The sequence below is a fragment of the Peromyscus californicus genome, unplaced genomic scaffold, assembly GCF_007827085.1.
Source record: "Peromyscus californicus insignis strain IS unplaced genomic scaffold, ASM782708v3 Scaffold_12__1_contigs__length_115047231, whole genome shotgun sequence".
Classification (NCBI taxonomy): domain Eukaryota; kingdom Metazoa; phylum Chordata; class Mammalia; order Rodentia; family Cricetidae; genus Peromyscus; species Peromyscus californicus.
The window spans coordinates 73,140,398-73,150,728 of NW_026294413.1; the positions used below are offsets into that span (position 1 = coordinate 73,140,398).

Sequence of the window (10,331 nt, forward strand, 5' to 3'; positions counted from 1 at the left end):
CCTTATCAGGCCAGTGAGGCCATGGAATACAATGACATATGTTATTGTCTAGTCTGACTGGAATGCTAACTAGTTAAAATGTAAAACTTAATGTTCTACTTTGTTTCTGTGACTTAGCTTTAAGGGGAAAGAAAGTAACCATGAAAAACACCCAGGATATTAAATTACCATCCAGAAGTCCAGACAGCCCTGAAATCCTGCTTTCATGTTCCATTTCCTAGGTCACAACACAAAGTGGCCAAAACCAGATGGAACTGGGCAGTTTACAGTAATATGTTAGCAGAGGAAATTCTTTCTATATTTAAACACCAACAAAAACTGAGTAACAGCAGTCTAATGAAAACATTCTCCATCAACTCACATTTAATTTTATTAACATTAAAAGCTTTCACAAATTTCCCATTTCGCAGTACAGTTTCTTAAGGTTTATTGATGGGAAATTACTCTGAGAGAGAGCTGTTGTAACAACATACCATATTGCATATTGTCAATATAAAAACACAGTTCCCACCCACATAAAGAAATAATTTACTTTATGTGAAAGCCCATAGCCTGGAAACACAAATGCAGATTTATCAAAAGGACACGTTACTCTCTGAAAATGCTTATGTAATATTTTATGGATTGTATCATAAAAAGGTCTAAATTCATTTATTTATCAAGCACATTTTTATCAGATGCTATGTGCATGTTGAAGCTAATATTTTTTCTTCCATAGGATTAAAAAAATCTCATTCCTAGTGTCTGGTAAACACTGGCTGAGAAATCAGGAAAATAGTCTTTAGGAGAGAGAATTAGTAAATCCCCTAAGGAATTAATCTTTGAATTATATCAAATTTACCAGCCTTTATGATCTTGTTCTAACTTCTCTTTTATTCCACACTGTGAATTTGACATAATATTTACCTGTGGCATAATGGAAATATTATGTCTAAAATTAAAATAGTCAAAACATAGTATGGCCTAAGGAAGTAAAGATAGCAGTGGGGAAAACAGACGTTTCGGCTGACCAATCAGATTCTTTGCTTAGATTGTGTGTTTCTCCCACTGTCTACAGGTATCTGCACTGTGTGAAACTTGGATGTTTAGAGTGTTTGAAATAATTTGTTATCCTCTACTTCTAGTTTGCCTTATGAAAGTTTGATTCTATATTTATAAACTCATGAAGAGTGACCAGTTCTAAGGGAGATTCACAATAACATCTAAGTTACTGTAATTCTTATTTGTTATTGATAATTTTAAGTATCCTGTTGGTATTATATTAGATATTTGGGGATATTTCAGAGGAATTCAGATAATAATACAGTACAACTTAAAATATGTGTTAACAAAATTGTCTTAACCCATGAAACAAGGATAGAAACAAAAACCGACATATAAATCAAGAATCCATAGGCTTTTGCAACATACTCAAATCCTACTATTTTCTAACTGGAAAGGAAAATTGGACTATAATAGGAGTTACTTTGTATTATTGTTTATTTGCCCTTCCTAGCAAATATTATTATTAAAGTTTTCAATAGCAAATAAAGTATTAAATTTCATGTAATCAAGAAATATGGGCTCTCAAGTTGTGAAAAATCATTGTCAGTGGAGACTGCTTTGTACAATTTGTATAGGAAAGAGTCAAGTGCACCTTTGAGTATTTCTAAGAGTCGAAGTTCCTCTGAAATGGCAGAAGTCTGAGTGTGTCGTAGGGTTTCTCAGAGCCTTGACACTACTGCATCTTTTACTGTATCTGCTGCATTTATCTCAGACAATTTTAATCCATTTTTGTTGTTTTTAATTACGTGTGTGTTGGAAGTTGAGTATATAAATGCAGGTATATGTAAGTGCTTGGTACTCCTGAAGCTAGAGGTAGAGGTGATACTGAGCCATCTCACCTACCCCCACAAATGAACATTTATAACAGTAATCTAATTAGTTGGGCCCAGTTAATATTTTTTTTCTTTCTTAATAGAAAGTTCATTTGGTTTTATCTACAAGAATTTGGATATAAGAAAAAGGTACCCCAAAATTGGATTACTTTTGGAAGATTTTAATGTCTTTGTCAATTTAAAATTAGATTTTTATTCAAGTTATTTTGAATAATAAGAGGGTAGTGAAAACTTGAATCTTTTAAAATATTAAAATGGGTTAAGTGAGAAGAAAGTACAAAATTATGACAAAAATATGATTAGTAAAAGAACACTATATCCTTATCTATAGCTTTATTAAATATAAGAATATTTGAGCTGGCAAGATGGTTCCATGGGTAAAGTTGCTTGCTGCCAAGCCTGGTGACCTGAGTCTGAACCCTGGGGACCTAAATGATGGAAGGAGAGAGCCAACTCATGTAAGTTGTCCTCTGATCTCCACATGTGCACTGTGGCACGTATGTACTCACACATGGACACAAGCATGCACATATATGTCCACATACATTGAGTAAATATACAAATGTAAATTCAAAAACAAAATTAGCATAATTTTTATCATTTAGGAGCATGTCAAAGAAAATTCAAAGTATTTTAGACAATTTTTTGAAACACTAAATATAATAGTATTTAAGAATCGTAACCAAATGAGAGTCAGTAGAAATGTTGCAAGAGTGGTTTTGACTTTAGCTCCTTGGAGTGTTGAGCTGTTGATGTAATTGAAGATGAATATCACCCAGCTTTTCTGAAGTTCATGTGGCTATGACATGAAGACATTGATACAAGTTTAAGGTAAGAAATACAAATCTAAGAGTTTTTCTCCTGAAATTTTGTAGCATAGGAAGTGGTTAGATGAACCATATAGGATTGTTTTCCTATTTATTTGAGGAAGCCTTTGATGTGCGGTGTTTTCCAATCACTGAAGTTGCCTTTTGTTGATTCTTGTTTGTTTAGTTCTTTTTCTCCCAGGAGCTCACTGTGGAAATTCTGTAACCAATTCTGAACTTTTCATTGTTTAAAGGCCTCTTTTAATAGTACATGTCTCCCTGTAATACCAATAGTAGGTCCAGTATACCTGTATTTTATTTTTGTGGAACACCAAGTAGTCATTTTATAAGGAAATATCCAACATATTCCAAAGTGGACAGATCTTAGATTCAGCCTAATTATGGGATCGTCTTTGGCTAAGGAATCCAAAAACTTCAGGCAGTTCTGAAAAGTATCATCATTTATTGATTTAACCATAAATCTAGAAGACTGAAGATCAAAGACACACTGAAATTTTGTATAATATGCAAAATTTCACATATATACTTTAATATTAAAATATTTATTAGTTTATTATTTTGGAATTCCATACATGTATATAATGTGTTCTGTTCACACTCAATGGCCCACCTTCTTTTATTCCCCTTTCTTTTCAACAACCTTCTTATCAACAAGTCCTTCCACCACTATGATATATTTTTGTTGTGTGGTCCACTGGGTTTAACCAGAGCCACCAGTGTGGGGATGAGTATAGAGCTATTGACTGGAACATGAGCTCCATCACTGAAGACAATGACTCCCCCTCCTTGATACTGAGTTGATGATGAGCAAACTATTCTGTTTCCTGCTTGAGCAACACTTAAATTCCCTCAGCTATTTCTAGGATATTCAACAATTTCTGGTACCTTTACAGCTCACAGACAGATGAAAACCCTCAGCAGCACCAGTAACTCCAGCACCATCACTGGCTTCATCCTCCTGGGATTCCCCTGCTCCAGGGAAGAGCAGATCCTTCTCTTTGTGCTCTTCTTCATTGTCTACCTCCTCACACTCATGGGCAATGCTTTCATCATCTGTGCTGTGCGCTGGGATCAGAAACTGCACACCCCCATGTACTTCTTGCTGGCCAACTTCTCCTTCCTGGAGATCTGGTATGTCACCTCCACAGTTCCCAACATGTTGGCCAATTTCCTCTCTGACACCAAGGTCATCTCCTTCTCTGGGTGCTTCCTGCAGTTCTATTTCTTCTTCTCCTTGGGGTCTACAGAATGCTTTTTCCTGGCAGTCATGGCCTTTGACCGCTACCTTGCCATCTGCAGGCCTCTACACTATCCTGCTCTTATGACTGGGTGCCTCTGTAACATCCTTGTGATCAGTTGCTGGGTGCTTGGTTTCCTCTGGTTCCCCATTCCCATCACCATCATCTCCCAGATGTCCTTCTGTGGATCCAGGATTATAGACCATTTCCTCTGTGACCCAGGACCTCTGTTGGCCCTCAGCTGTTCCAAAGCCTCACTGATGGAATTTTTCTGGACAATAATAGTTTCTCTGCTCCTCTTTATTCCTTTTCTCTTCATCATGGGATCTTATATGTTGGTCCTTCGAGCTGTGTTTAGATTTCCTTCAAGAGATGGAAGAAGGAAGGCCTTCTCCACTTGTGGGCCACATTTAACTGTGGTTTCTCTTTTCTATGGATCAGTGATGGTCATGTATGTGAGCCCAACCTCTGAACATACAGCTGGAATGCAGAAGATTGTGACTCTGTTTTATTCTGTGCTTACTCCACTCATTAATCCTGTAATATACAGTCTGAGGAACAAAGATATGAAACATGCAATTAGGAAGCTTTTGAAAACAGAAAAATTAGAATTTTAATCAAATAAAACACTTACATTTTAGTGTGTAGGTATATACTGTAGAATATTATTGAATCACAAGAATGATTAAATTGTATTATTTACAGCAACATGGCTAAAATGGGAGAACATTGTGTTAAGTAAAATCAAGTCAGTCATGTGAAGTCAAATACCGAAAGTTCCCATTTATGTGTAGAAATAAATAATGAACAGGACTAGGAAGTGTTAGGAGAAAGAATATGATTAATGTTTACAAGGGGTACAGTTGGATAGTTACTCAACATCTGTGTTTGGTTTTGAAATAAGATAAATATGTCTGACACATGCTTATTCTGTTTTACACAAGAGTTTGTGTGTCGAGATTTCGAATGTTCCCAACTTTCTAGAGCACATTATGGGACCAGCTCCCAATTTTATGACCAGGGTACCCTTGAGAATGGAGAAATGGGAACAATCTAGGTAGAAAGAGATACCTAGACTATAAGAGGAAAGACAGAAACACAGGATAGCTTCGGAAGGGCCTGGGTCAAAACCCATCAGCACTGAACTTTATTCAAAAGGGCTTTTTAATAACAATGCCAAGGGACGAGGCAAAATACTTCTGTTTTGCTAGATACAGCCAAGTGTAGAACCTTCCAAACATCTGGTACCCAGGCCCATAGCCCAAACATCCTCTTATGCAGCCCTGCTGGGTAAAGCCACTAGGAAACCTCAGTGGGCTCCAACACATTACCTACTGTGGGACACCTTGCTTGGTCTTGATGCAGATGGGAGAGGCTTGGTCCTGCCTCAACTGAATGTACCAGGGTTTTCTGACTCCCCACAGGAGACCTTACCCTTTTAGAAGAGGGGATGAGGATGAGTCTGGAAGGGGAGATGGTTGAGGGGGAAGTGTGAAGAGAGATGAGAGGGGGATCTGTGGAATATCATTAGAAAATAAACAAATACAATAAACATTTTAAATGATGCTGAATACAATTGTCTTGAGATAATGTGTTGTATTCATATACTGAATGTTACTCTGTACCTCACAAATGTGTACAATTATTGCAACAATTAAAATAAAAATGTAGATTCAGGCATATTGGAACATGACTATAATCTCAGAATCTGGGTAGTTGGGACAGGAGGATCAGAATTTCAAGGGAGCTTATCTATATAGCAAGGTCATGTTTCATAAAACACAATAGAACCATTCATGCCTGTGATAGTGACATTTCCTGTTGCTGTAGTAAACACTATGACCAAAAGCAATTTAAGAAGGAAAGGGATTACTTGGTGTACAGATTACCATCCATCATTGAGGAGAGCCAAGACAACATATTAAAGGAGGAAACTGGAGGCAGGAATTGAATCAGAGACCATGAAGGAGTGTACTTACTGGCTTGCCTTCCATGGCATGCTCAGCTTGCTTTCTTCTGAAACCCAGGAGCACCTGCCCAAGAGTAGCACCACTTTCAGTGGGATTGGGCCTCCCATATCAATCATTAACCAAGAAATGCCACACAGACATTCCCATAGGCCAGTCCAATTGAGGCTAATCCTAGGTGACCGTAATTTATGTCAAGTTGACAAAAACTAGTCAATATATATGACCCTTGTAAATTTGACACACAAACACAAACAAGAATTTATTGTTGCCTTTGTAAAGTTGTAGGAAATACTTGTTCATTCTTTTTAATTCCTTGAATTATTTGATAAGGTTATGATTTTTCTTTAAAATTCTGTATCATATTAGAAAACACATCTATAGGACTAGTGGGTTTGATGGGGGAGGGGATGCTGTTTTGACCATTCATTTTTTTTTTTAATTTGACCTAGGCATGATGACTTCTTTTTTTTGTTTTGTATCCTTAGATTTTTTTCCAGGGTAGGAAATGTATGACCCAAGATGGCTCAGATAAAACTGATGAATGACCTGTTTGAGTAGACCAAGAAAATAAAACTCTCAAACCATAGGATTTCAGCTAGGTCAGGCAAAGTGGTTCACAAATGAAGAGGGTTCAATTGGAACAAGGCTTGTGGGTTTGTAGATGGAGGAGGGCTGAGAGAAGGAGGAAAGGGAAGGAGCAACTTATTCAGGAAAGGTGGCTCTATACAAAGAAGATTCACAGCCTGAGGCCTGGATCCAGAGCTGTGGGTTCACAGATTAGGAGTTTCTTTTCTGATCTTGTCTATTTGGTGTTCTGTGTGCTTCTTATATCTCAAAATGTAGTTGGAAGTTTTCCTGTGTTCCAGCTGGCTGCCAGTCAGGACAAATCTCTCCAATTTGCACGCCCCAAGTAAACACACAGAGGCTTATATTAATTATAACGGCTGGGTCATTAGCTCAGGCTTATTACTAACTAGCTCTTACTCTTAAATTAACCCATCATTCTTATCTATGTTTAGCCACATGGCTTGGTACTTGTTCTTGGTTCTGCCTTGTCATCTTGCTTCCTCTGTGTCTGGTTGGCGATTCCTGACTCAGCCCTTCCTCTTCCCAGAATTCTCATCTGCTTGCCCTGCCTATGCTTCCTGCCTGACTACTGGCCAATCAGCATTTTATTTATCAACCAATCAGAGCAGCACATATTTACAGCACACAGAATGACATCCCACAACATGTACAGGATATCTTTCCTTAATTTGAGAAACATTTCTTCTATGATTCTGTTGAAGATCTATTCTATGATAATTGATTTGGGATTCCACTCTTTCACCTGTACCTACAATTTGGAGGTTTGGCCTTTTCATGGTACCCCATAATTCCTGCATATTTCTTTTCTTTTTGTCTTTGAGTTTGTAATTTAACTACATTTCTCCCTTCCCTCCTATGTGTTCTCTCTTTCAAATATGTGGCCTCTTTTTCTTTGCATTAATTGCTATTGTGTGCATGTATATTCCTAACTATAGCCTGTTGAATCTGTATAATGTTTCTTGTCTGTATGACTTCAGAGCTGACCATTGGCCATGGACAAACAATTGGTAGGCCCTTCCCTGGGGAGAGCCACCTCTCCCCTCCCAGCTTTATTCAGTTATTTATGTAGGGTCAAAGCCTTGTGGGCTTTTCTCCATCCAGTTTGGCATGTTTATTGGTATCATCCTTGTTCAGCTCACATTTGGGTGGTCATATGGAGGAGATTTTATGAGTATATATTCTGCTGTTACTAGGAAACACAATGTCACAGCAAACTCCCTAATCCTGTGACTCTTACAGCATGTCCAGTCCCTCTTCTGCAATGTTCCCTGAATCTCAGGTACAGGAGTATTTTGAGAATGTATACATTGGGCTGGGCCCCATGACTCTGAATTTTGATTGATTGTAGTTTTTTGTAGTGGTCTCCACCTGTTGCAGAAGTTTCCCTGATGAGAGGTGAAAACCACCCTTATTTGTGGGTATATGGCAAATATTTATAAGTTGTTGTTAGGGAATGGGCAGGTTTAGTAAATTAGTAGTTGTAGATTTTCCTCCAATAATCCTGATTTTACTAGTAGTTATCCAGGTTTCCAGTACCAATCATGGTCTCCCTCTGTAGAACAGGTCTTAAGTCCAATTAGCATGCTGTTGGTTACCACCAACGTATTCCCATAGTGGCTGCACCAGTTGACTGCCCCATCAACAGTGAATGTGGGTTTTCATTCCCCTTATCCCCTCTAGAATGTGTTGTCATTTCTTCCATTAATTTTTGCCATCCTGACTGGAGTAGAATAAATAAATCTCAAAGTTGTTTTGAATTGCATTTCCTTAATTGCTAGGGATTATGAACACTTTTTGAGGTATTTTTAGCATTTTAAAAATTCTTCTTTTGAGGATTCTCTTCAGATGTCCTAGGTCCATTTTTAAAATAGGTCATTTGTTTTTGTTTTTGTTTTTGTTTTTTAGTTCTTCATATATTCTGGATATTAATCTGCCATCAGATGTATATCAGCAAAGATTCTGTCCTATTCTGTGGGCGTCCTCTTTTCCTGGTTGATTGTTTCCTTAGCTGTGCCAAAATATTTTCATGAGGAACCACTTGTCAAAAATTGACCTTAATTCTTGAGCAACTGAAGTACTATTCAGGAAGTTCTTTTCTACACTAATATTATAGAGAATGCTGTTTTTGTTTTGTTTTCTTCTGGCACAAGGTAATCTCCCAGAAATCTATAAGAATGACCCCAGCTAAGACTCCTAGTAATAGTGGATTTGTAGCTTGAACTGGCCATCTCCAGTTGGACAAGACTGGAACATAGCTCAATTGTTATCAGAGAACTTAACAGTTCCAACTGATGGAAACAGATGCAGACCACAGTTAAACATTAGGCAGAGCTTGTAGAGCCCTTCAGAAGAGGGGAAGAAAGGATTGTAGGAGCCAGAGGGGTCAAGACTACTACAAGAAAACTCACAGAATCAACTAACCTGGGCTCATAGGGGCTCACAGAGACTAAACCAATAACCTGGGAGAGTACATGGGACTGACATGGCACTCTGCATATTTGCTATGGTTGTGTAGCTTGGTCCTCTTATGGATCTCCTGAAAGTGGAAACAGGGGCTGTCTCTGATTCTTTTCCTGAGTTTTGGGACCCTACTCCTCATACTCACGGGAGGTCTGCTCTTTCCTAAACAGAAATGGAGGAGGAATGGATTAGGGTGGGGTATTGGGGGACTAAGAGGAGAGGAGGGAGGGGAACTGCAGCTGGGATGTAAAATAATAAATAAATAAATAAATAAATAAATAAATAAATAAATTTATTTTTCAAAAAAGAGAGGCAAAAATGTGTACGGTGGTGCATATCTTTAATCCTAACACTGAGAGTTCTGTGAGTGTGAGTCCAGCCTGGTCTATGGAGTGAATTCTAGGAGACCCCAGGCTACACAAACAGCCTCTGTTTCAAAAAGAAAAAAAAAAAGAAAAAAAAACCCAAAGTGATAGATGGATTCAGAAAAAAGCTTCTATCATCCCTTCAAAGAATAATTAACATTAATTATCTTCAAATAAATCCATAAGACAGAAAATTAGAGAACATTTCCAAACTCTTTTTATGAAGCCAGTATTAACTTGATACCAACACCACACAGAGACCCAACCAAAAAATGATTATCAACCCAAATCTCTGATGAACATGGAGGCCAAAATTCACAATAAAACACTTGCAAACCAAATTTAAGAACACGTCTGAAACACTATTCACCATTATTAAGTCAGCTTCCTTCCAGTGATGTAGGGATGGTTCAACATACATAAATGAATAAATGAAATCCACAAAATAAATAGACTAAAAGATGGAAATTACATGGTTATCTCATTAAAGGTAGAAAAGACTTTTGGCTACATCCAACATTCCTTAGTGATAAAAGTTCTGAGGAATCTAGGAAGACAGGGGCCATACCTCAGCATAAAAAAGGCAATGTACAGGAATCCCACAGCCAACATCATTCTAAATTTAAAAAAAAAAAAATGAAAGCATTTCTGAGACTGAGGCAGCATGCACAGAGCATGTGCACTAGATGGGTCTCAGAGCTGAAATGAGAAGTGTATATGTGACCCCATTCCTAACCTAGACACTATCTTCAATTGATAACCACTTGTATATGAAACAATTGCTTTTCTCAAAAGGAGTCTCACTGGGGAAACAAACTTCTCTTAAGTGTAGGTTGCATGCCCAGCAGTAGATGGCCAATAGAAAATGAACTAACAGCATCTTTCAAGGTTTCTTATCTCTTAATGTTGTGTCAAGGCTTTTCTTAAATTTTATTTTCTATATTTATTTTATTTTGTTAATATATATTTTCTCTCTTTTTATAATACAGGTCCTTTGTGTATACAT

At 37.5% G+C, this 10,331-nt stretch overlaps 1 protein-coding gene across 1 annotated transcript; it reads left to right on the forward strand.

The window, feature by feature from the left end:
- Positions 1-3,593: 3,593 nt before the first annotated feature.
- Positions 3,594-8,897, forward strand: LOC128108004 (olfactory receptor 11G2-like; the record flags this gene model as incomplete). Its single annotated transcript, XM_052734330.1, has 2 exons — positions 3,594-4,539; positions 8,881-8,897. Coding segments are annotated over exons 1-2 (948 nt in total), but the record flags the coding sequence as incomplete, so codon positions are not given.
- Positions 8,898-10,331: the final 1,434 nt, after the last annotated feature.